The 27,045-nt window shown below is 37.8% G+C and overlaps 1 protein-coding gene across 6 annotated transcripts in view; it reads left to right on the plus strand.

Moving 5' to 3' along the window:
• ZC3H13 (zinc finger CCCH-type containing 13) overlaps positions 1-27,045 on the plus strand; it is an 87,366-nt gene that overhangs the window by 49,781 nt on the left and 10,540 nt on the right. For 4 of the 6 annotated variants that reach the window (XM_055089334.1, XM_055089333.1, XM_007129773.4 and 1 more), the window contains 8 exons: positions 5,061-5,371; positions 8,018-8,482; positions 14,139-14,330; positions 18,481-18,564; positions 18,917-19,430; positions 24,215-24,318; positions 24,665-25,846; positions 26,508-27,020. In XM_055089334.1, coding sequence (XP_054945309.1) covers positions 5,061-5,371; positions 8,018-8,482; positions 14,139-14,330; positions 18,481-18,564; positions 18,917-19,430; positions 24,215-24,318; positions 24,665-25,846; positions 26,508-27,020 — 3,365 coding nt within the window. The remainder of the gene's footprint in view (positions 1-5,060; positions 5,372-8,017; positions 8,483-14,138; positions 14,331-18,480; positions 18,565-18,916; positions 19,431-24,214; positions 24,319-24,664; positions 25,847-26,507; positions 27,021-27,045) is intronic. The other 2 variants (XM_055089336.1, XM_024125895.3) reach the window with 1 other exon arrangement.

Raw genomic sequence — 27,045 nt, forward strand, 5'->3', positions numbered from 1 at the left:
AAAAAAAAAAAAAAAAAAAAAAGAACGAGGGCCTAAGGAAACACAAAAACTTTTTGGATAGTAGTTAACCAGAGAAGTTAGCTAAGTGCATATAGTTCATTCTGCTGGTTAAATGTGGTTTTATGATAGGTAATATGTTTTAATCAAAATACTAATCAAAATGCAGAATTTTGTGGTTTAATAAGATAGTGTTAAGAGCATAGTAAGTTGTTGTATTTTTTTTAAATCACTTTATTATAATTACCTGAATACATCTTGATAGGAGTATAAATGCCTGCATGAGTCTTCCTCAGATTTTAAAGACAGATGTGATCATTCAAAACTTACTGACTTTGACATCAGCTTAGTAGAATAAGCAAATTACCACCAAATTGACAGTCTTATTTTCTTTCAGTGATTGCACACATTTGAATAATTAAAATCAGAATGTTTCAGATGTTTGACAAAGACTGTTACCTATTGGATTAATTCTTTAATTTATTCATTATCTACCATTCATGTTCAAATACCATGGTCTGGACTGGTGAATCTTATTCTGTGGCCATGAAGGACAGGACAGGACAGGGAGGAATCCATGTGTGCACTAAGCATTTCTGTAAACTGAATTGATAGTTTCTTGAGTAAATGTGTACCAGTGTTACTCAGTTATATGTAGAGGATGGAAGAATTACATGTTAATGTTACATTAACATTATTATTATGGAGCATTTCACAACATAAAAATAGAATAGTAAAATGACCCTCATATCCATAGTTTCATCTGTACCCCTATCCACCTCCCCCATCCAGTGTTATTTTGAAGCAAACCTCAGACTTCTTATTTCATCTGTATATATTTTAGTATATATCTCTAAAAGAGAAAGACACTTAAAAATATACAATCACTATCTATGTCTATATCTCTCTATATATATACACACAATCAATATATAACTGTATCACTTTGCTGTACACCAGAAACTCACACAATGTTGTAAATCAACCATACTTAAAAAAAAAAAATACAATCACTATACCAGTATCCCATCTAAAAGGAAAAAAAGGAGAATAATGTAATTTTAAAATTCAGACTTTAAAAACATTGATGAATTTGTAATATCTTTTATAATATTTTCCCAATTAGTGGACATTAGCACAAATAATATCATGAAGGATATGCAAATCTTTTAATATTAATGTGGAACTTTGTATTCAGATTGGGGATTGCTTGTCTGAGGCATTGTCTTTTTTCTGCATTATTTGAGCCCTGTCTGTAGACCTAAAAAGTATTTTTACATGAATACTAATTTAGGCTAGGGATATAAAATTAAGACACTTAAAGAAATATGTAATATAGCTGAACATAATTATATAATATACTGAATTCATGGTAGACGTGTTAAAAATGAAATTGTTTTATAAATATCAAAATAACTTCATCAGTGGGCAAAAATGCCATTTACACTTAGTCCAATTGATCAAGGCTTGGACTTCCTTTTATAGGTGTGATATTGGGAAAATCTGTTGAACTCAGAAAAGCTCCTGTTTTACAGCAGCCAAAATCTAGAGTGGTATTTATGTTCCTAAAAATTGTGCTCTTAGCCCTTTGTCTGTCATGCTTGATGGAATTAGAGACTTGAGAGGAAAATTGTTCTTCGGGGAGGTTTTCAGTAGCAGGAGGTGGTTGGGAAGTTTAGCCCTGTTTAATAATTGGTCCAATCAGAAATGCATAACACGGCATACAAAGGCCAAAAATTTAATCTGGTAAAAATGTGGGACTGTGTGTGTGGTATGTAGTGAGATTAATGAAAAAACAGATACCCAGCCACACTATCAAAATCCATCTCTGTCTGGCTGTGGTTTGGTGTTATCTGGTGGTAATTTTCTACTGACTGTTAAATGACCTGTGACTGGATCGAACTTCCAGGACAGTGGCAACGATTTCAAGAATCTCCCTTGTTTGACATCCATTTTCTTGGCCTGAGCTGAGAAGATTTGGGGTCTGAGAAGTCGGACTAGGGACTTGAGAACCGTTCTTTACCTCCCTCTTTCCCAAGACTGGATTGCTTTCTGTTTCTTGGCAGGGGCTGGGCCTCTCCATCTCCTCATCACCCCATCCTGTCCCAGGAGAAAGTGATAAGTTTAACTTGTTCCACCAGGTAGAAGATAGGAGCCAGCTGTCTTAATATTTGTTATGCTCGTATATATTGTTTCTGGACTTTATTGCATTTGGAATACCAACTCTCTTAGAGCTTAAAAACAATCTCCCCGTGTGCCAGGGACACTGGATATTTGTCTCTTCTGACCCTTGATCACAACTATAGGTACAGTTTTTAGTTCACTCAAGTCATGGGATTGAACAAGTTCTTGTAAGGCTCTTGAACCAGATTCTGAAAAATTATTATAATTAAATAGCACATAATTCTGGACTTGAATATCATTGAGGGATGTGCTAATAATGCTTATCTTAACATTCTTCTCCATTCTTAGACTGAGGTTTTTGAAATTAATTCATTTCTGCAAAAATGAAATTGAACCAAAATTATTAGTACTTGGCTTAGATTTACTTGTATTATGTACTTCTTACTAGTTTGCTTGAATCAAAGCTGTTTTTCAAGTACCATTTATTTATGGAGGAGACATCTTTCAAAAGATTCCCACGGGGCTTCCCTGGTGGCACAGTGGTTGAGAGTCCGCCTGCTGATTCAGGGGACACGGGTTCGTGCCCCGGTCCGGGAAGATCCCACATGCCGCGGAGAGGCTGGGCCCATGAGCCATGGCCGCTGAGCCTGCGCGTCCGGAGCCTGTGCTCCGCAACAGGAGAGGCCACAACAGTGAGAGGCCCGCGTACCACAAAAGATTCCCACAACAAAAGTATTCTCCTAGTTTCTGTAGATCATTCGGTTAGAAATGATTCCCCTTCTGAGGAGTATTTATCACCTGCTGCAAAGGGAGAGCAAGCTACTAGGTCTAAAACAAATCATCACACAGAAGCATTTTCGTTCTCTGTCTTACATGTCTTACCGAAAATGTCTTACCAAAATTTTTTCTTCCATGTTATAGACACCAAATTGGAATAGACATGTGATTAGACTGTAATGTGTTTTTCAAAGATAGTGTTATGAACTATTTTATTTAAGTTTTGTGAACAAATCACCAAAGGGTATTGCAGACATGCCTGAAACAATTCTGAGTATACCCCAGAAATAAACTCAAAACTAACCAAAATGTCAGTTCAGTGGAGAGCCACATTCTTTATTTTTTCAGTTTAGGTATTTCCAAACTGACTAGAACCTAATGAAATTGAAATTGGAAAGCACCAAACGATATTCAAATTAGAATTTCTCAGTCTTGCAGTGATTTTTCTGTTAAGTATTTGAATAGCCATTGGTCATAAATGGTTTTCCAAATTTGGGCAAGACCCATTGAGCATTTGTACTCATATCTGTTAGTAAATAAATTTCAGTTTAGACTCAAGCTATGGTGGTTTATGTCTTTTTTATGTGAGAAAGGAATAACAATTTTTATTAAAATCATGAAAGTACTGCAGAATCATAAATAACTATAATGTTTAGGATAATGTGGTGTTCTAGTTAGCTGACTTTTATTTTTTAAGTCAACTATTATCCAAAAGGTGATTTTGTTTATTTGCTTAATTTCTTGTTTTGCAAAATTCTTTCCTATGTATCTGACCACTTTCCTGACTCAGTAACATGTATTTTATAGACTTAAACCTTTTATTGATAAAAGTTCTACTAAGGCATCATTTATAAACAGCATAGTTTAGAGCAGCGGTTCTCAACCAGGGTTGATTTTACCTCCCTGGGGACATTTGGAGATACCTGGAGTAGTTTTTTATTGGCATGAATGGGGATGGGAGGGAGATGGTACTGGCTTCTAGTGGATAGGGGCCAGGGATGCTGCTCGACATCCTACAATGTACAGGACAGCCCGCCACCACAAAGAATTACTGAATACAAAATGTCAATAGTGTCAAGATTGAGGAATCCTGGTTTAGGATTAATAATGATTTTGCCAACATTGTGGAAGTTAAAAAAATATTTATCATAGGCAGTGAAGGTAATTCTAAAATATTTTGATAGGAACTCATAATTTTTTTGAACAAACATCTGTCCTCAAAATGATTACTTTGAGAAATATGATACTTATATGAGCATGTGATGTCTGAAGTGTTGTTTTTTAAACATTAGTCCTGTTTCTTTTTAGTTATTGCCCAAATGTGTGTATTCTAGCTCTCCGTCACACACACCTTTTGCATATTGATTGTAGACACAGCCCAAGACATAACATTATAGGAGTGATTCAGATGTGCTTCACGAGTTTATAAGTTATTTCTCTGGCAGCAGTCAAAGAAGATGATCTGAAGGGAGCAGAGGAAGCCTCAGTTAAACCAAAGCTTATGAACTAAATTTCAGTTTGTGCTGCCCAAGAGTGAAGGCAGGTTATTTAAGATAAAGACAGTATAGACAGTTTGTCCTTTCCTTAACTCTAGCTTTCTTTCCCTATCCTAAATGTCAGCCCAGGCAGTGCAAACTTTTGTTTGGCATAGCTGGTGATAGCTTTTCCCTTCTCCCACAGCCCTGAATTATAGGCGTTCTCACACCCACTTTCTATCTAGATCTTACTAGTATGTTTTCTCTTTAGCTCTTTGTGGGTTCCCTCCTCCAATATCTATTTACACTGTCAGAGGTTATCTCTGGTAAGAGTGAGTTGCAGACTTTACGTGAGAGTAAGAACCATCTGTGCTCAGGGAGGATGTTACCTGGAAAAGGGAGCGTGCCTTGGAGCCAAAGCTCAGGAGAAGGGCAATGCATGTCTCATCTAGAACTGCTGTCTCAAGCTGACTTCAAAATCAGTCAGATCTTTAAAACTCAACTTGTTAATGATTTTACATCATTGTGAATTAAAATTTATCTTGGGATTATTACTCACACTTTTAGCTTTAACTTTTACATTCAGGTTTGTTTGTTTGTTTCTTTGTTTTTAAAGAAGATTTTCCTTTGGCTAGAAATGAAAGCTCTTGAACACATTTTTTTTTATTGTTGTTGCTTTCTTTACAGGTCCACTTCCCCAGCAGGACAGCATCATTCTCCTATATCTTCTAGACATCACTCATCTTCCTCACAATCAGGATCATCTATTCAAAGACATTCTCCTTCTCCTCGCCGAAAAAGAACTCCTTCACCATCTTATCAGAGGACAGTAACTCCACCTTTACGCCGCTCTGCTTCTCCCTATCCTTCACACTCTCTGTCTTCTCCTCAGAGAAAGCAAAGTCCCCCAAGACATCGGTCTCCAATGAGAGAAAAAGGGAGGCATGATCATGAACGAACTTCACAGTCTCATGATCGGCGTCATGAAAGGAGGGAAGGTAAATACTCCATTGTGGTTTTTTTTTTTAGAGTTCTTTAAGTGGATATTTTCTTTATTAAAAAAAAAATGGACTTTCAGATTTATTGTTAAAATAAGGCACAGAAGAGAACTGTGTTATATTACATCTCTGTAACACATGGATCATAGCTCTTGAGGGCAATAGGAGGTGGTTAAGGACACGGAAGTGTAAGCTACTAAATAGATGTAAGTGGGCATTTATATGTATGCTAAGTTGGTCCTTTCTTTAGTTATGATGTTTTACTTGAGGACTTTCATATTCTAGAAATTTGGGATGGTATGATTCTTAGAGCGTCAGTCTAACTGCTTAGCTAATTCTTTAAAAACAACAGAGGTGAAGGAAGGAAAAGCAGCAAACCAGGGAGCAGTTTGAACATATCAGAAATATTTTGACAAAGAGGTGAGGGCTGGGGGAATGTTCAGAAAGTCAGTGTGAACCAAGTGATCAATATTCCAGGTCTAACTCAACAAAGAAGTCAAGCAAAGCAGTTTTCCTTTCTAGATCCCTGAGAATTACGTTAACTTTGAATTTGCTATTCCCTGTTCATGCTGAGATGTTATTATCATCAAAACTTGGCAATACAATCTAATAGCTCTCATCTCTTTATGTATTTCTTATCTAAGCTTCTTGTCCTTGTTTATTTAACTTAACAAGTCTTTTTCCTAACATCTCCTGAGTTAGTTTTTTAACATAATGAATACTCAGGAAATACAATACTTTCTGACTTGCAACAGCATTTCTGTTTAATATGCATTTTTAAAGCATCGTACAGCATGCTTCTGCACCCCACACAAGACTGACAAAAAGTCACAATTTGTGTATCGTATAGCAGTCGCCTATGAAACATGTCGAAGTTAGTTTTTCTCTTCCAATCAACAGTGCAAGTTATTTTATTCAAGAAATGGTGGATGCATAGGTAGGGACTGGAGAGAGCACCTATTTTAAAGAATTATTCCTTGTGTACATGATTTTGGAACCAGATCAGCATAGCAGTATTTATGGAACATTGGTAAGATGGGAAAATTCTCTTACACCTATCTATGAACAACTAGAGTTGACTGGGAATATAGTATATATTTTGTGACTACTTACTGAATGAAAACTATTATTTCAAAACATAATTTATTAAACACACTAATGAAGGGGAAATTTATTATGCAGTTGAGTCTCATAGGAATGCTTTTTTGTAGTAAGAGGGGTTTATGTTATAGGACGAATCCTTTTAATAATAAACCATACATTTTTAGGTTCTTTGTAAGGAAGATGTTTCTTTAACCTTCCATACAAGAGATGTAGTAGGTGTTTATTCCTCTCTATTTAGAGGTCATTTTTTGAAATAAGAATAATTTTAGTGAAAGGATGGGGAGGTAGATAAAGAACAAAATATAGTAACTAGATGTATTCGTAAAGACAGCTGGGGGTATCATAAAAAGAGAATCTAATACTAAGTGAACAAATTTCTAGGCACAGTTGGTATTGGAGGAGGACTGGAAGGGATGGATGTGCACAAAAAGAGATGGGGATGTTGTCAGATTCTTGCCTAGTGCTTCTCTCCTTATATGGCATTTATGGATGTAGGCATATGGGCAAAGTTATTTTGCAGGGGAGATAAGTTATTGATGAGAACTAGGGGGTCTTGTGGATACTGGGCGGAGAAAGTCTGTGGACCTAGCCATAGGTAAATTTGTAATGTCCTCGACCAAGAGCTGCTACAGTTGCTAAAATAGCCTCAGATCTTGGGGCTGTTCCAGAGTGTAAGAGCAATTTATGAAGGAATCTGATAAAAAGTACAGGGTTTGTTCTTTGAGGGTCTCTTGTTATTTCTTTCAGTTCATATCAGATTTATGCTGTAATCAATTTATACTTTTCTAGGCATCTCTAAAGAATAGTTTCTAATCTTTGCAAATTCCTATGATGTACAGGGCTGACTAAACCATTTAAGCCCTGGGCCTCTGTTCCTTCATTTATACAATGACAAGGTTGGATTAAATAGCTATTGAGATTCATTCCAGCTTTTTTAAAACTGAAATTATTTTTTTTAATTTTTCTATGAAATGTTAGAAAATGCCTTAAGTAGAAAAATCTTTAGAGACAGGAGTGTGATTTCATTAAATATCTCAAAAAAATAAATAAATAAATGAGAGAGAGAGAGAGAATAACAGTATGTGTTTACCAGCCAGCATACTAATTGTAGGCTAGTCTCAAGTGCTTAAGTACATTGGAGGTAGTCATGTGTGCTCTAGTCTGGCCTAATACTTGGTAGAGATGACTAAAGTCACTTGTACCTCTGGATCTAAAAGTGATTTCTAAAAAGTAGGCCATCATTGATAGATCAACTTACTTGTTTCAGTTGTTTAAGATTTGTAAGTATGGGTACGTTGATGTGAGATGATCGTGTTCAAAGTTTATCCAATATAATCCAGGTGTTAATAAAATTACCTTTGGAATTTTAGCTTACAGATAGTTTTATGTTTCTCATTTGCCCATGTTTTCTCCTATTATTTTTTGTAAAGAGTATGAATTACCATTGTATTAAAAATTTTAAAGCTCTGTATTAAATACATCGTGTGGTTTCCTAAAATTTTGTGAAAGGAATTACAATGTATTTCCAAAATTGCGTTACAGAGACTAGAGGAAAAAGGGATAGAGAAAAGGACACAAGAGAAGAACGAGAGTATGAACAGGATCAGAGCTCTTCTAGAGACCACAGAGATGACAGAGAACCACGAGATGGTCGGGATCGGAGAGATGCCAGAGATACTAGAGACCGAAGGGAACTAAGAGACTCCAGAGACATTCGGGACTCCAGGGAGATGCGAGATTACAGCAGAGATAACAAAGAGAGCCGCGATCCCAGAGATTCTCGGTCTACTCGTGATGCCCACGACTACAGGGACCGTGAAAGTCGAGATGCTCATCGAAAGGAGGATGCATATCAGGAAGAATCCCGAAGTTATGGCAGAAACCATTTGAGAGAAGAAAGTTCTCGCACTGAAATAAGAAGTGAGTCCAGAAGTGAGTCTCGAAGTGAAATTAGGAATGATCGGATGGGCAGAAGTAGGGGAAGAGGTCCAGAGTTACCTGAAAAGGGTAAGGTTTTTGACTTGTCAGTGAACTGTATGTTGTACGTTCATAGAGAAATTATTAACCTCCTAAGATTTGTTTTCTAAAGATATTATTTCTGACGTTCATTATCACTTTGTCAAAGTAATTTTCAATTAATTGAATTTGTGATTTTCCCTATAAGTTCCGAATAGGAATTATTAGCTACAGTAGCAGAAGATAGATGGGGCCTGACTTAGACCTCCTGGTTGAATTATGTCCAGTCATGCCTACCATCTTGTTTAATGTGGAACACTAAGAAAATTGCTATCAGGCAAAAAAGTAGCATCAAAAAGAAATAATTTCTAATAAACAGGTATATAGATAAAATGATCATTAAAATGGGATTAAGTGGGCTTTCAAAATTGGTGGTGTCAGAAATGACTGACTCATGTATTCATCAGTACTTGTGCTCGCTTCAAAGCCACCTCAGAACATCACAGATCTGCATCTTGAGCCATTTTTCTCATCTTCCTCTAAAAAGCATTTGCCATCACCATTATCATCAGTAACTACCTACCTATATGTTTTTGACTGTCTCCGAATTGCCTTAACTGAGTTAGCTTTGACCTCTCTTTTCTTCCACCCACTTCACTCCCCTTCCCCAAAACACTGCTGCAGAATTCTGACCACTCTTACTCTTTCCATAGGCCTGTAGGTTTATCCTGGTCCGTATTACAGTTTCATGTTAAGATGAAGGCCCCTCACCGTCTCCTTCATAGTTGTCTTGGCTTTTCTTGGCCCTTTGCTTTTTCATATACATTTAAAAAAATGAGTTGTCTTTTTTTTTTTAATTTCATGAAAAACTGTTGGATTTTTATTTCACGTACATTAAATTTATTGATTTGTAACTTTTTCTGTTAAGGTCTTGTACATGTTTTGTTCCTGTGTACCCTCTATTTTTGTTGCCATTGTAAATGGTACATAAAAAAAATTCTCTCTTTTTAATAATGCATTCACATGGTTCAGAATTTCAAAGCTGCAGAAGGATGTATGGTGAAAGCCTCCCTTCTATCCCTGACCTGGTTCCTTCTTTCGCCAATTTTGTATGTATCCATCTGAAGAATATTCTACACAAGCAGATGTATATGTCTATTCATTTTCTCCTCTGGTTTTACAAATATAAATTTAAAAAAATTTTTTATTTAAAGAAAACACACAACTATATACTCTATACCCTGCTGTTTTCACTTAAAAAATATCTTGGGGACTTCCCTGGTGGCGCAGTGGTTAAGAATCCGCCTGCCAATGCAGAGGACACAGGTTTGAGCCCTGGTCCAGGAAGATCCCACATACCATGGAGCAACTAAGCCCATGCGCCACAACTACTGAAGCCTGTGTGCCACAACTACTGAAGCCCGCACACCTAGAGCCCGTGCTCTGCAACAAGAGAAGCCACCACAATGAGAAGCCCACACACTGCAATGAAGAAGAGTAGCCCCCGCTCGCCGCAACTAGAGAAAGCCTGTGCGCAGCAACAGAGACCCAACACAGCCAAAAATAAATAAATAAATAAATAAAATTTATTTTTTAAAAAAAATCTTGGAGATGGTTCCATATCAGTCACCTTGGTAAATAGCCACCTCCTTTTGAAAGGGTGCATAGTGTATGTTGTAGGATATACCATAAAGTTAATAAATCCTATATATTTAGGTGTTCTAATCTTTTTTTTGTTTTTGAATACTGCTTAAGTGAATAACTGTGTACAGGTGCACCAAATAATATATTTTAAAACATTTTTTTTGATGCTTATTGCTCGTGTACGGAAATGGTAATTAATATTTTTATACTAATCTTACATTGTGATGTTGCTGTATTTTCTTAGTAGATCTACTTAGATTCTCTTAAACATTTATGTATGGGAACAGACAGATTTGGCTCTTCCTTTCTGAGTGTTATTTATTTACTGTCAAGTAACCTGTTGAGCAGCTGTTTCAATGAACTGTTTACTACAAGTGATATAATGGGCTTCTTTGCTTTGTTTCAGATTTTAAAGGATTATTGCTGGCATTTCACCATTAAGCATGGTGTTTGTAAATTTTTAGCAGATGCTTTTTATTGTGTTAAGGATGTCTCCTAATTTTCCAAACTTAGCTGACAGCTTCTATCATGACTGTTTTTCTGTATCTTGAGATCATATAGTCAGTCTCTTTTACCTTGTTACTTATGTTCATGTATTTTTTTTAATTTAGAACTATTCTTGCATTTCTAAGATACACATTTCATTTTTTAAAAAGTTCTAAAATAGGTGTGTTAAAATTTAATTTTGAATTAAGCATCTTTGTTTTTAATTGAAATTGGCGTATAATCAGTGGTATGATGGTAAATATTTAACAACTTACCCTTCAGGAAAAAAACCCTGGCTTGTAGCTAATGCCAATTTCCATGGTATAAATTACTCCTGCCATAGCAGATTTTGAGCTACTAACGTCACTCAGTGTGGACATGGGAAGAGCTGCACACAGTTGGCTCTTTGGAGCCAGTGTTAACCGGTTCCACCATACCACTGCATAGCTTTTGTTTTTTATATTGTCTTTGTTTGGTTTGGAGATCAGAGTTATAGTAGCCATATAAATTGTGTTGGAAAGTGTTGCTTCTTTTTTTCTCTTCTTTGGAACAATTTATATATAAATGATTAGTTATCTTTTTTTATATATATAAATTTTTATTTTTGGCTGCGTTGCGTTTTTGTTGCTGCGTGTGGGCTTTTCTCTAGTTGCAGCGAGCAGGGGCTACTCTGTTGCAGTGCACAGGCTTCTCGTTGCGGTGGCTTCTCTTGTTGCGGAGCACAGACTCTAGGCGCGCGGGCTTCAGTAGTGTGGCTCGCGGGCTTTAGAGCGCAGGCTCAGTAGTTATGGCGCACGGGCTTAGTTGCTCCGCGGCATGTGGGATCTTCCCAGACCAGGGCTCGAACCCGTGTCCTATGCCTTGGCAGGCGGGTTCTCAACCACTGTGCCACCAGGGAAGCCCTAGTTATCTGTTTCTTGACAGTTTGATAATATTTATCTGTGCTAAACACTTTCTGAATTTTAGTATGATTTCTTCTTTGACTCATGAGTTGTATAGAAATAGGATTTTAAATTTCCAGTCATGCTTTTAAAAATAAATCCCCTACCCCAATTTTAATTGTCATCGGAGAAGATTGAAGTCAGTTTTTTGGCATTTGTTTTTGTTGAGACTTATTTTGTGGCTCATCAGTCAGTTTTCATGTATTCTGCATATGCTTTTAATGATTACACAGTATGAAAGGTGTACCTCTAAGATCAAGTTTGTTAACCATGCTTTCAAATCTACATTTAATTTTTTTCTAGTCTGCTTTTTTCTATCATTACAGAGATGTGAGTTAAATCTTCCACTGTCATTTTGAATTTGTTGATTTTGTGTAATTTTATCAATTTTTGCTTTGAATATTTTGAGGCTTTGCTACTTAGGTACATATAAGGCAAATTATTCCTTTTATCATTACAGAATGATCCTCTTTATCCCAAATGGTGTTTTATTTGTCTAAAAATATTATCCCACTCACAGATTTCTTTTGGTTAGTATTTGTATGATATAGCTTATTCTATCCTTTCAACCTTTCTATCTAAATAGCATATAGTTAGACATGTTAGATATACGTTGAATCTTCTCACTGTGTCTTCCTTGATTCTTAACTTTCAGATTTTCCATCTCTGTGTCTTTCTTTCGTTTTCTGAGTTGTATCCTCAGATGTAACTTTTTTCTAATTTTCTCTTAGCAGCATCTGTTCTGACATTTAACCTTTTCATTCCTCAATGTTATATGTAGACCATTTGTAGTCTTTTTAAAAAATGTTTTAAATTTCTTCTTTCTGGTCTTTAATTATTAAAATATTCTTTACAGATATTTTGATTATTAAAATACCCCCGTTAAAATATTTAGAATTATGCTATAATTCTTTCAGTGCTCAAAGCCTGTTATATATAAGGTGTGTGTGTAGCTCTATGCAGTTTTTTAAACCACTTTATTGAGGTGTGTTGACATACAGAAAGCTGTACACGGTTAATATGTACAACTTGCTGAGCTGGGAGACACATGGACACCCTTGAAACCACTGCCACAGTCTGTGCCATTAACATGTAAACGTTTCTTCTCATGCTCTTTATTACTTGTGTGTTTGTGTGTGTGTGTGTGTGTGATGAGAATGCTATTAACATACAGTCTACCCTCTTACCAAATTTTTGAGTTTCCAGTACAGTATTATGAACTATAGACACTGTGCTGTATAATGGATCTCTAGGACTTACTCATCTTGTACAACTGAAACTTTGTACGCTTTGACTAATACCTCCCTGTTCCCCCTCCCTGGAGCCCCTTGGCAACACCATTCTACTCTTTGCTTCTATGAGTTTGACTGTGTTAGATTCCACATATAAGTGATACAATGTAGCATTTGTCCTTCTGTGTCTGAATTATCTCACTCAGCATAACATCCTCCAGGTTCCTCAGTGTTGTTGCAACCGGCAGGATTTCCTTCTTTATAAAGGCTGAATCCATTATATGTATACACCACTTTTTTTTACCACATTTTTTTCCCATTCATCTGTCATTGGGCATTTAGGTTGCTTCCATGTCTTGGCTATTGTAAATGATGCTGCAGTGAACATGGGAGTAAAGATATCTCTTTCAGATCCTGATTTCAGTCCCTCTGGCTCTATACCCAGCAGTGGAATTGCTGGATCATATAGTAGTTCTGTAATTTTTTGAGGAACCTCCATACTATTTTCCACAGTGCCTGTGTAGCCTTGTATTACCATCGCCACAATCAAGATACTCAGCTGTATCATCACAAGACTCCCTGTGTTACCTCTGTATAGCCACACTCAAATCCCCTCCCCTATCCTTGACCCCTGGCAACCACTAATATGTCCATCATTTTGTAATTGTTATTTCACAGATGTTACATAAATGGAATCCTGCTGTCTGTATGCTGTTGGGATTGGCTTTTTCACTCAGCACAATTTCCTTGAGGTTCATCCAAGTTGTTGTGTGTATCAACAGTTTGCTCCTTGTTGTAATATTCCATGGTCTGGATGTACCACAGTTTGTTTAGCCTTGACCCATTGAACGACATTTGGGTACTTTCCAGTTTGGGGCTATAACTACTGTGAACATTCTAAAATGTTACTACTGTGAACATTCGTTTCCCAATTTTTTAATGAAAAATTTCAGGTACCACCTACTGTCAACAAAGTACCTTGGTTCTGTATTGGAATGTTTTCACTATAAACTGTAGTCAATGCAATATATGTCCTTAATTGTTTTTATGATATTTCTGTGATTTAGATATGAATTAATAGTTTTTATTTTTTGTTTCGTTGTTTTTTGGCTTAATTGAAATGAGTCTCTTTGCTTTATGATTCCATTATATGTCCTTTTTTATAGATAGGGAAAACCGGGACTTAGCTTACCCAAGTCAGTCATTAGACACCTTGGGTGTTCTGATCCAACATTTAATATCCTTTTTGACAATGAATACCACACTTTGAAATACAAAAAAAAACCCACCAAACCAAAAAAAAACCCACATATCTTTATATGTTTGGGGGAGGAAAGATTGTGACTGACAACTTGTTGAATAAAGTGTACTTGTTAAATATTTGTGTGAATATCCTTTGTTTAGGAAGTCGAGGCACAAGAGGTTCTCAAATTGATAGTCACAGTAGTACTAGCAACTATCATGACAGCTGGGAAACTCGAAGTAGCTATCCTGAAAGAGACAGATATCCTGAAAGAGACAACAGAGATCAAGCAAGAGATTCTTCCTTTGAGAGAAGACATGGAGAGAGAGACCGTCGTGACAACAGAGAGAGAGGTTTGTTAAATGAAATATTATTAAATAGTGACCAACATCGATTGGGAGAATTGGGTTTTCTTTCAACCATTATCAGTTTACTTTTTAACATAAAATATCTTTTAAGACTTTTGCTTGTTGACACATTTTAAATTATTATACTTATTCATATAATCTTCCTTTTTTACTTAGTTTAGGAGAGATTATGTAAATAGCTAGCTACCAGTACCTACTTGGTAACAGAGCAGGTACTGAATTAGTAGGTACTTGCATACTGCAAGAGTTAAGGTGCCTTGCTGTATGTCTCTTACCTTAACCAAACAGCTCACAAAGTTTTAAATAATATAGATGCTTGGGTGACATTTCAGGTATTTCTGATTCAGGAGATGAAGTTTCTCATCTGAGTATCCTGGCCACTCACTCACTAGCTGTGATACACAGTCTTGTAAGGACTGCCAGGGAGAAACAAGAAAAAACTGATGAAGATAGGGCTGGGGGTTGTTTGGAGAAATGTTTTATTCGTGTTCCTTCCTGAGAATATGTAATACTTGGTTTAGCTAATTTTAAATTCTTGTATATTTTAAGCTAAAAGTGTTCTGTTACTCTACTAGATGATCTCTTAAATCAGTTGGTTTTTTTAAATAAATTTATTTATTTTTGGCTGCACTGGGTCTTCGTTGCTACGCGTGGGCTTTCTCTAGTTGTGGTGAGCGGGGACTACTCTTCGTTGCAGTGCGGGGGCTTCTCTTGTTGCGGAGCATGGGCTCTAGGTGCATGGGCTTCAGTAGTTGTGGCACGTAGCCTCAGTAGTTGTGGCTCACGGGCTCCAGAGCACAGGCTCAGCAGTTGTGGCGCACGGGCTTAGTTGTCCCGCGGTGTTGCGGAGCATGGGCTCTAGGTGCATGGGCTTCAGTAGTTGTGGCACGTAGCCTCAGTAGTTGTGGCTCACGGGCTCCAGAGCACAGGCTCAGCAGTTGTGGCGCACGGGCTTAGTTGTTCCGTGGTATGTGGGATCTTCCCGGACCAGGGATTGAACCCATGTCCCCTGCATTGGCAGGCGGATTCTTAACCACTGCGCCACCAGGGAAGTCCCTTAAATCAGTTTTGAAGGAAGATACTAGAAGGCATTTAAGAAGGGTTATAAGTACTTTCTTTAACAAGCTTTTATTCTGTACAGATTAGGGCCTTTAAACATTTATGACCTTATGAAGGTCTTACTAACCTTGCCTGGTTACTAAAGTAAGGTTTGCTGTAATGCTGAGATTAATATAGTACAAGACTTGATGGAGTAGGGAATTGAGTATTGATGCTTCACAGTGGGCTGAATTAAATCAAATATTCTTTATAATATTAAGTCAGAGAATGTATATTTTAAATCCTTTTATCTTTCAATATCTGTGAGTTTATGTATGATAAGAGAATCTGTGTTTCATATTTTAGGAGATTTGGGCTAAGAGAAGGGTAGTGATTTTTCCAGTGTTAGAGAAGTAAGTTCTAAAGCTAAAAGTCAAACTCAGGTCGTCTGACTATAAGTCTTATTCCCTTTTTATTTTATTTTAATGTAACTACTTCAATAAATATCAATTGTATGATTGAAAGAGAAATATATTTTTGATAATGATATATTCTACAAATGTTTATTGAGTACCCATGCACTTTGCTAGGTTTTTGGAGTACAACACTTGTGCTTGTAGAACTTTATAAAGGGGACGATATCCCCCCTGAAAAAAGAAAAGTGATTGTTGGGTGCTGTCAAGGAAACATACAAAGGATCCAGATAGAAATAAAGGATGAGAAGGACCTACTTTATTCAGATAGTGTGCTTATGAAAAATTTGCAGTGACATTTATGCAGAGGCATAAATGCAAGGGAAGAAGCTAGCATTGCAAGTATTGGAGGGTAAAAACATTCCATGCAGAGCAAAGAACGTGTGCCGATTCCCTGAGATAAGAAATAGCTTAGTATGTCCTAGAGTTTGAAATAAGATCATTGTGACTAGAGTGTGGTGAGCAAAGGGAGATAGATCAAGGTTGAAGGTAGAGATGTGTTCAGGACCTTGTTCTGTGCTCAGGAATTTAAATCTTCCCGTTCTTCACAGTCTAATTAGGGTACAAATAGACAGTTAAATATGATAAATACTGCTACTATATAAAGTTCTGTGAGAAGACAAAGATGCAGACAGAATACTGAGGCAATCTATATATAAAAGCTTCCTAAAGAAGAGACATCTGAATTAGGGCCTGAAAGATAAATAGGAGTTGGCTAGAAGGAACCATGGAAGAAACACTGCAGGGAGAGGGTGTAGCATGTGCAGACACACAGGACTAAAAGAAACATATGCTTTGGAGTAGTAAAGAATTATGAGGTTGGAGTAGAGGTGTGCTATAATTGGTAGGGAAGGAAAGAAGCTAGGAAGAAGGTTGGGTGAGAGACTATAGACGATGTTGTAAATGGCCCAATAAGTCAGGCTAAAAATTTTGGATTTATTTGCCTTTTTCATTGCCTAGGACATAAGTGCTTTTAAGCAGTTTCTTTGTTTGTTTGTTTGTTTAGCAGCTGGAAAAAAATATGGAGTTTTCCTCAAAAAAAGAAAAAGGAAAAAGGTATTAAGGAGTCTGGCAAAAGACTGAAGACAAGGATACCAACCAGTTAGACCATTGATAACATGGGCATCTAAGAAGAGCTGATCAAAGTCTAAGTTAACAATATTAATTGTAGGGATTGAGAGAGGAAATAGAATAAAGAAATATTTTGAGAGTGAAATTGATGGTACTTGAATATGACGGTACTTGGAAAACTCAGAGGTTTCCAGCTTTCATGAATGGGTATACCATTCATTAAAATAAATACACGAAGAGAAGCATGCTTTTGAAGAACACATTTTTGGGGAAAGATAGGGAGGATAGTTGAGATGTGTTAAAGTGGTGTTCCTTTCCATTTTCTCTGAAGTAAGTAACCTTGTCATTGTGGTTGGGAAAATAGAGTTTTTATTTGTCAAAAAAAGCTTGCTTGAGTAAAGGAGTCTGTTCCCTAACATTGCTATAATCAGGAATTTCAAATATGAATTGCTCTAAGTTGCAGTATTGAATTTGTTTCAGGTTGTTTTGTAATCATTGTGACATTAGTATGATCCCCAAACCAAGAATTCAGACAGTCTGAGACATGAGTGTACAGCCTTCCAGGAACCTAGAGTGCAGTACAATAGAACCATTTTAAATTTAAACTTGTTTCAGCAAAAGTAAAAAAGGATTTAAGAAAATTGACTTCTAGTCCTGATGTCCCAAGTATTTACCATCTCTGTGACTTTGACAAATCAACTTCTGACCATAAATTCTAAGAAGAAAAGGGGTAAAGGGTCTGGGCAAGGTTTAGCTTTGTTTTGTTTTAGCTTTAAAATTCTGTGAATTTTCATATCTTGACCTAATAAATATGGATAATTCTTATCTTTTTCATCTGTGATAAGAAAGGAAATTCAAATTATTAGACCGAACCCTTCACTAAAAATATCCTAAAATTATTCTGCTTAATAAGTTGATGTCAGAGATTTCACTTACAAACCTGTTGGCCATATTGTAGCATGCCTTTTATGACTAACTAGTAAACAATACTGTGTAGTGTGAAAATAGAGACATTGCAGTAGCCTAGATCATAATAGCACAGTGACCTACTTTCAAAAATGGCTGTCTCTGTGGAAAAGTCCATGCCATTTTCTTAGACATCTTTTGATCCCAGACTAATTTCTTGCTCAGCTGGGCATACTGGGCAGCATGCATTCAGTTTGTGTTTATATGATTCATGTATAAAAAAAAAAATATATATATATATATATATAAAAATGTGATGGGGTTATCATTTAACATTTTAAGAAAACAGCTCTTCATCTGAGTAATCAGTTATATGATTAAATAAAATTTTTAGTCGATTAGTAGTTATTAATTATAAATATATATCACTAATATGAAACACTTTTTACATTTGATTATTTCAAGATTGCTAAGCATCAGTTCCCTTAATATTCTAGTTTATGATAAATTGATGTTGCAGCAACAAATTTTGACAGATGTTTTGTTCTACTATATTTTCCTCACATAATAGCTGCACTTTGATGTGTATATATTTCGGCCTGAAATTAGAGGTGTGACTTACGAGGGAAATTTTTTTTTTCCTTCAGCTCCTATCTTCTACACCTCCTGCTGCCCCTATCCTTTGCCACCAGTGTTCTCAGGTCCTGCTGGGGGGACAGAGAAGATCAGAGGTGAAGGGTAGAGATGGCAGAAAGTGGGGTTGGAGCAGTGGGTTGGAGTTAGGGTAGGGAGCATGCAGAGAAAGATGAAAGGTGGATCAGTGGGAGGCGGGAGGGGGGTTGATGGGGAGCAGAAAACATGGTAGTTAGAGGGCAAATAAAAATTACCTTTAAGAAAAAGAAATATTTTTAAACATCTCGTGGTGATTATTTGGATGATTAAATTAAAAGTAAATACAGTACCTGATTTATATTTGTTGCCAGTGTGACCCTATACACAGATAAAATGTAAGATCTGCCATACTGTCTTACCAATAGGTTATCTGTGAAATTAATCACTGACAAAACTTGGTTTTCATTGTAGATCAAAGACCAAGCTCACCAATTCGACATCAGGGAAGGAATGACGAGATTGAGCGTGATGAAAGAAGAGAGGAACGAAGAGTAGACAGAGCGGATGATAGAAGAGACGAAAGGGCTAGGGAAAGAGATCGGGAAAGAGAGCGGGAGCGGGAGAGAGAGAGGGAACGGGAGCGGGATCGGGAGAGAGAGAAAGAAAGAGAACTAGAAAGAGAGCGTGCCAGGGAACGGGAGAGGGAGAGAGAGAGAGAGAAAGAGAGAGACCGGGAAAGAGAGAGAGACCGCGACCATGAGCGAGAGAGGGAGCGAGACAGGGAGCGAGACAGGGAAAAAGAGCGGGAGCGGGAGAGGGAAGAGCGGGAGCGGGAGCGGGAGCGGGCGAGAGAGAGGGAGAGAGAACGAGAACGCCAGAGGGAGTGGGAAGACAAAGACAAAGGGCGCGAGGACCGCCGAGAAAAGCGGGAAGACGCCCGGGAGGACAGGAATCCAAGAGACGCACACGAGGAGAGAAAAGCCAAGTAAGTGATCATGAGCCAGTTTTTTACGTGTCAGTGAGGAATTCAGAAAGTTCCACGGAATGCTTCTCGGGGGCCCCTAATATCCTCTTTCATTCTTTCTCCTCTCTACATTTTCCTGTATTTTAGTTTTATTATATGTATTTGGTGTTCAACATCTTTTGAATTGTCTAGGAAAAAATAAGTTTTCTCATTCTGCTATTTCTGTATCCAAGGGATATAGTTAATAATTGTTGTTTACTGTTTTGATTACATCCATTTTTTTTTTTTTTTTTTTGTGGTATGCGGGCCTCCCTCGGCTGTGGCCTCTCCCGTTGCGGAGCGCAGGCTCCGGACGCGCAGGCTCAGCGGCCATGGCTCACGGGCCCAGCCGCTCCGCGGCATGTGGGATCCTCCCAGACCGGGGCGCGAACCCGGTTCCCCTGCATCGGCAGGCGGACGCGCAACCGTTGCGCCACCAGGGAAGCCCACATCCATTTTTTTAAAACATTAATTATTTATTTTTGGCTGGCTTGGGTCTTTGTTGCTATGCGCGGGCTTTCTCTAGTTGCGGTGCACGGGGCTTCTCTTGTTGCGGCTCACGAGCTCTAGAGCGCAGGCTCAGTAGTTGTGGCGCACGGGCTTAGTTGCTCCGCAGCATGTGGCATCTTCCTGGACCAAGGCTCGAACCCGTGTCCCCTGCATTGGCAGGCGGATTCTTAACCACTGTGCCACCAGGGAAGCCCAATTACAGCCATTTTTGATGGTACATTGGTTTATTTGACTGCTACAGACTTGTTTTTAACAGGAATCCAACCTAAAAGTGGTAGAATCAGTGGGTTTGTGTCCCATCATATCCACTTTATAACTAGTTAATGGAGTTGGCTTGTCACCAAGACATAATGCTTGTGCTATTCCTGATAATCCTTTATGAGTTTTGTGTATGTATAAGTCTAAAGTCACTACCCCCAGGCTGCAGAAGCATTCACAGTGTCTTAGAACTGAGGAAATTCTGGAACCACTGCATGGCTAGAAGAAGATGAGAGATAGAGAGGTATCCTCTCTTGGGTTGTGGAGTAGATTATTGGAATAAAAAGATGTGTTCTTATTATCTTATATATTTGAGGGCATCTTCTCTCTTCTTTCTTTTCTCTCTCTCTCTCTCTCTCTCTCTTTTTTTAATACCAATAAGAATTTATTTGCTCTGGTATCTGGGAAGTCCAGGGTTAGTTTTTATTTGCTTTGATGTGACCGTATCCAGATTCTCAAACAAAGCATAGAGTGGTGTACTCCACTGTTCTTTTTCTGTATCAGTTTTAGACTCAGAAGGCTTTTACCCAAATGATGGCTAGGATGACCCCAGGGTTATACCTATCAGCTCAGTAGCCCTCTCTGTGCTCGGGCTCTCATCAGTAGAGGAGTTAGATAAGAGAGCTAAGCCAATCACTATAGCCATGAGAAATCTGGACTCTGATTGGTCAATTTTGAGGTTTGATAGACATAAAACCAAACATATCAAAGTTAAGGGCTTTTTTAAAAAAATACTAACTAGAATAGAGGGTATATTTAAGTTTGTTAAGACAAACTGGAAATAATTTATATATCTTCAATTGCTTTGCCTCTACCTCTACCTCATTTGCCTCATGGTGAATATACTCTCTGCTTTAGGCTTTTTTCATCACTGCTATTATGGATTTTGGTTATAAACAAATAACATAGCACAGAAATGGAGGCTTCTTCCATTAGGTCTTGCCTTCCCTTCAGTCTGCAGCCAAGATTTTCTGTAGTTCACTCTCTCGCTTCCCTCTCCCCACATTAAAAAAAAAAAAACTCGCATTAACATAAAATTGATAATACCTTTAACACATGCAGGCACACAGTACCTATTATTTCTCTTCTCTCCTCTGACCTCTTTAACTCTCTATCTTCTAAGATTAAAATTCTGAAATCTTTGTTATTTATTTATTATTATTTAATCCTATGCTTTGATTATATTTTACATGCTTCTGATCTCAGCTTACAGTAGCCAAAATTTTCTCTAGTTTTTCATGGCTAGACATTACAAACATTGACAAGGGCCCCAGAAATTTAGGAGTCAACAGCTCTATAAAATAACTAGTTATATGAGGTTAACATCTTGATGTTTTCGTCAATTATATTGTCATCTCAGTAGTTGAATTTATCCAGCACTTTTGTTTTTAACCATGGTTATGAGGAAGGTTTGTTGAATTGCCATAGTATTTATTTTACTCTAATTTTGTTTCTGTAGATACTTCCTTGAAATTAAATTTCTTTTTTTTGCATGTTTTATATTATGTTATCAATTATCTCTTGCTGTGTATCAAACCACATGAGAAGTTAGAAGTTTAAAACAACCACCATTTATTTGGTCATGATTCTGTGGGTTAGCAATTTTGTTTCGGCTCAGCAGGGTGGCTCTTCTCCTGGTCTCACTTGGGATCACTCATGTTTCTCCAGTCAGTCTGGCAGTTCAGCTGGGTCTGAATGACCCCAAATGGCCTCACTCACATGTCTGGCAATTGGTGCTGGCTGTTGCTTAGGGCATCTTATTTTCTCTTCCATATGACCTCTCATCCTCCAGTAGTCTAAACTCTGCTTTTGCATATGATAGTAGAAACATACCAAGAAGGCCAAAGCAGAAGCTGCAAGGCCTCTTGAGTCCTAAGTGTCCAAACTTAAACTGTCATTTTCACCACATCTTCCTGTCATAGTAAGTCACTGGGCCAGCCCAGATTCAGAGATTGGGGACAGAGACTGCCTAATGATGGCAGGAGCTTTTGATAAGGAATTGCACAAGCTTGGGCCTGTGAGTTGTCATACTACATATGGGGTCTCCTTTTCCACCTGGTTGCTCATCTATATCAATGAGCTGTCAAGGAGATAATGTGCTCATGTGCTGCAGTGTTTCTCAACTTTTGGCCATAGTATTTACAAACATTGTTAGCTTAAAAAAAAAAAGTGGTCGAAATTTAACAAAAATATAGGAAAACACTAGAATAACTTAAGTATCCAGAGATATAAATCACTAGTCATTTAAAGTTTAACTGGGGCTTCCCTGGTGGCGCAGTGGTTGCGCGTCCGCCTGCCGATGCAGGGGAGCCGGGTTCGCGCCCCCGTCTGGGAGGATCCCACATGCCGCGGAGCGGCTGGGCCCATGAGCCATGGCCGCTGAGCCTGCGCGTCCGGAGCCTGTGCTCCGCGACGGGAGAGGCCACAACAAGAGGGAGGCCCGCATACCACAAAAAAAAAAAAAAAAAATAGTTTAACTGAAGAACAAGAAATATAGTGAACATATGAATTATTTTATTAATTTGTCACCAAGCAGATGATTTAGTTCTAAGAGATGGGAAGAAACCAATTTTTACAGTGTACCCACAACATGACTGACACTGGGTTTATGACATAACTAACTTATTCCTCATTGCAGTTTTATAAGATGGACCCCCATTTTTTCAGCTATTTTCAGATGAGAAAGCTAAGAATGACTTCAAGGAATTTACCTAAGGTTGCATAATAAGTAACATGACCAAAAGTTGAACTCAAGTCTTTTTTGACTCCAAAGCCAATACTAGATTTTCTCATTTGGCTTCCCAACGTAAGGTATTTCTGTACCATAAAAAGGTAAAACTAATGAATAAGTTTCAGTAGAGGGTACATTGATTCCTCTGCTATATGTTACCACTTTGTAGTAGTTAAATCTGGTGAATTTCAGTGAGTGATTCTACATCTACATGAAAAAAAGAAGAGGTGGTGCCATGTATTTTAAGTCCACAGTTGTAAGTCTTAACAAATGAATTTTATTAAAGATGCTGAATACCCTTTGTATGATATAAATAGCTCTGAGAGTATTGGTTTTTTTTGGGGGGGGGTTAATTGTGTTCTCTTTATTTTTTGCCAGTGTTACCTTTATTTATTTATTTTTAATTTTTATTAGAGTATAGTTGATTTAGAATGTTGTGTTAGTTTCAGGTGTACAGCAAAGTGAGTCAGTTATACATATATATATCTCCACTCTTTTTTTTTTAAGATTCTTTTCCCATATAGGTCATTACAGAGTACTGAGTAGAGTTCCCTGTGCTATACAGCAGACTCTTATTAGTTGTCTATTTTATATATAGTAATGTGTATATCTCAATCCCAATCTCCCAATTTATCCCTCCCCACCCTTATCCCCTGGTAACCATAAGTTTGTTTTCTACAAACTCTACTTCCGTTTTGTGAATAAGTTCATTTGAGTGTTATCTTTACTTAGATCTCTAATTGTGATGGGACATTTAAAGTTCTGGATGAAGCAGGAATACACACTCTAATTTTTGAGACCTAAAATTTATAATTTATTGATTACTGGGTAGTCATTCATTTATATAATAGAAAATTACCATAGAATTTCCATCACTACCATTTTCTTATTCTATTTTTTTTCTGTTTCTTTCTTGCCATACTCCGTCACTCTTTTTTTTTTTTTAATCTTTATTGGAGTATAATTGCTTTACAATGGTGTGTTAGTTTCTGCTCTATAACAAAGTGAATCAGCTATATGTATACATATATCCCCATATCCCCTCCCTCTTGCGCCTCCCTCCCACCCTCCCTATCCCACCCCTCTAGGTGGTCACAAAGCACCGAGCTGATCTCCCTGTGCTATGCAGCTGCTTCCCACTAGCTTCTGATAGTATTATAATCCTACAATTATACATTCTAGTTACAGCAAGAAATAATAGTAAAAATGTAGTAAAGAAATCATTTTCATCCCCTGGAATTTTATAAATTACATTTGTCCAATTTAGGAAGCGCTATAGAAATGAAGGGAGTCCTAGCCCTCGTCAGTCACCTAAGCGCCGGCGAGAACATTCTCCTGACAGTGACACCTACAACAGTGGAGATGATAAAAGTAAGCAGGATCTGTTTTCCACGTTTCTGTAGTCATATTCATTTGTAACCACGAGACCATTCTTTCACATCAGTAGGAAATGATGAATTAAGATTTAAAATGTTTTCTTGCTCTACTGCCTCTGAATATCTCCCATTGTGACTAAAGTATGTGTTAGAAATAGTCATTCTACCATAATGGCACTGTCATTTCCTACTAGTTGTAGTAAAGCCATATTTTTATTTTTACTGAAGTTGTTACTTTTAAACTTTTAAAATGAAAAGGGAGAGATTGGTTTATTATTTATAGGTAGCATGCAATATTGTTAACATGGTGAAAGTGTGATTACTTTTATCTTTTTGTCTAGATGAAAAACACAGACTCTTGAGCCAGGTTGTTCGACCTCAAGAATCTCGCTCTCTTAGTCCATCCCACCTTACAGAAGACAGGCAGGGCAGGTGGAAAGAGGAAGATCGTAAACCAGAAAGAAAAGAAAGTTCAAGGCGCTATGAAGAACAGGAGTTCAAAGAGAAAGTTTCTTCTGTAGATAAGCAGAGAGAACAGATAGAAATCACGGAGAGCTCAAGAACTCGTTCACAAGACATGATAGGACACCACCCATCTGAAGATCGAGACACATCTGATCGAGCTCATGATGAAAACAAGAAAAAAGCAAAAATTCAAAAGAAACCTATTAAGAAAAAGAAAGAAGATGATGTTGGAATGGACAGGGGTAACACAGAGACAACGTCTGAAGATGGTCAAGTATTTTCACCAAAAAAAGGACAGAAGAAGAAAAGCGTTGAAAAAAAGCGTAAAAGGTCCAAAGGTGATTCTGACATTTCTGATGAAGAAGCATTCCAGCAGAGTAAGAAGAAGAGAGGCCCACGGACTCCCCCTATCACAACCAAGGAGGAATTGGTTGAAATGCCCAGTGATAAGGATGGCACTATGGAGGATCCTCAGAAGAAAGAAGATACAGCGTTCAGTGACTGGTCTGATGAGGACGTGCCTGACCGTGCAGAGGTGACAGAAGCAGAGCACGCTGCCACAGCTGCTACTCCTGGAAGGACTCCTTCCCCGTCTTCTCTTCCTCCTCCTCCTCCTCCTCTTGCCACGACGACGACTCCTGCTGCCACCACCTTCAACACATCGACCACCACCATTTCCACCTCTTCCACCCCAGCCAACACCACCAACACTTTTATCAATGAAGACTCACATAGAAAATGCCACAGAACACGAGTGGAAAAGGTAGAGGCACCTCATGTTACTATAGAAGATGCACCACATCGCAAGCCAGTGGATCAAAAGAGGAGTAGCAGCCTTGGCAGCAATCGGAGTAATCGTAGTCATACATCTGGCCGTCTCCGCTCCCCGTCCAATGATTCTGCACATCGAAGTGGGGATGACCAAAGTGGTCGAAAGAGAGTACTGCATAGTGGCTCAAGAGACAGAGAAAAAACAAAAAGTCTAGAAATCACAGGAGAGAGAAAATCTAGGATTGATCAGCTAAAGCGTGGAGAACCCAGTCGAAGTACTTCTTCAGGTAATAAAAATGAATTATAATCTAACCACTGTTTCCTATGTTAGTATATTTGGTACAGTTTTATGCTTTGTTCAAATCATAATTTTAAAGTAAATGCTAAATTGGTTACTTTATATGCTGCCTTAAATTTCAAGGAACCTAAAAGCTAAACCATCCCACCAAAATGTTACCTGTTATCACATTACTAGCAGCATTATAGTAGAAGTACATTCAATGAAGTCAGTTTAGTATCAGGATTTTAGTAGTATATCTTGGTGGAAGCACTTACGTATTCAAGTCCTCTATTGATGCCTAAAATTTTAACCTTCTGGCTCTTCTTCCTGCAACCAGCACTTCCTCTTTTGACCACAGAAAATAAGGTAGGGGGATAGGAAGAGGTCAGATAATGAAATGATCATTTCTGTTACTGCTTAAACACTTTATGTATGTATTTCTTTGAAGATATTTTGTGGTTATAGTGGAAATAAACAAGGAAACATGCTTTTTACATATTTTAATTAACACTTTGAGAGATGGAATATTTCATTAAGGTGGGTCCTTTGGATAATTTAAAATAAATATAGAAAAAGATAAATTGTCAGTTTTAAAGGGCCTTAAAATGAAGCCTTTTATTTCCATTTTATCATGTGTTCACTCGTTGTATATGGTGTATTTATTTTAGATCGCCAGGATTCAAGAAGCCATAGTTCAAGAAGAAGTTCTCCTGAGTCAGATCGACAGGTCCATTCAAGATCAGGGTCGTTTGATAGCAGAGATAGGCTTCAAGAGCGTGATCGTTATGAGCATGAGAGAGAGCGGGAGAGAGAGAGGAGAGATGCACGGCAGAGAGAATGGGAGCGAGATGCCGATAAAGACTGGCCCCGGAACAGGGACCGAGATCGACTACGGGACCGGGAGAGAGAACGAGACAAAAGGAGAGACTTGGACAGGGAAAGGGAGAGATTAATCTCTGATGCTATGGAAAGGGACAGGGACAGAGACAGAACTTTTGAGAGTCCTCAAATAGAGTCTGTAAAACGCAGTGAAGCAAAACTGGAGAGTGAACATGAAAGAGACCTAGAAGGCACTTCCCGGGACTCTTTAGCTTTGGATAAAGAAAGAATGGATAAAGATCTAGGATCTCTGCAGGGATTTGAAGATACAAATAAAGCTGAGAGAACAGAGAGTATGGAAGGTGAGTGTCACGCCTTTTTGTCTGT

Source organism: Physeter macrocephalus, chromosome 13, assembly GCF_002837175.3.
Source record: "Physeter macrocephalus isolate SW-GA chromosome 13, ASM283717v5, whole genome shotgun sequence".
In the NCBI taxonomy this organism is placed as follows: domain Eukaryota; kingdom Metazoa; phylum Chordata; class Mammalia; order Artiodactyla; family Physeteridae; genus Physeter; species Physeter macrocephalus.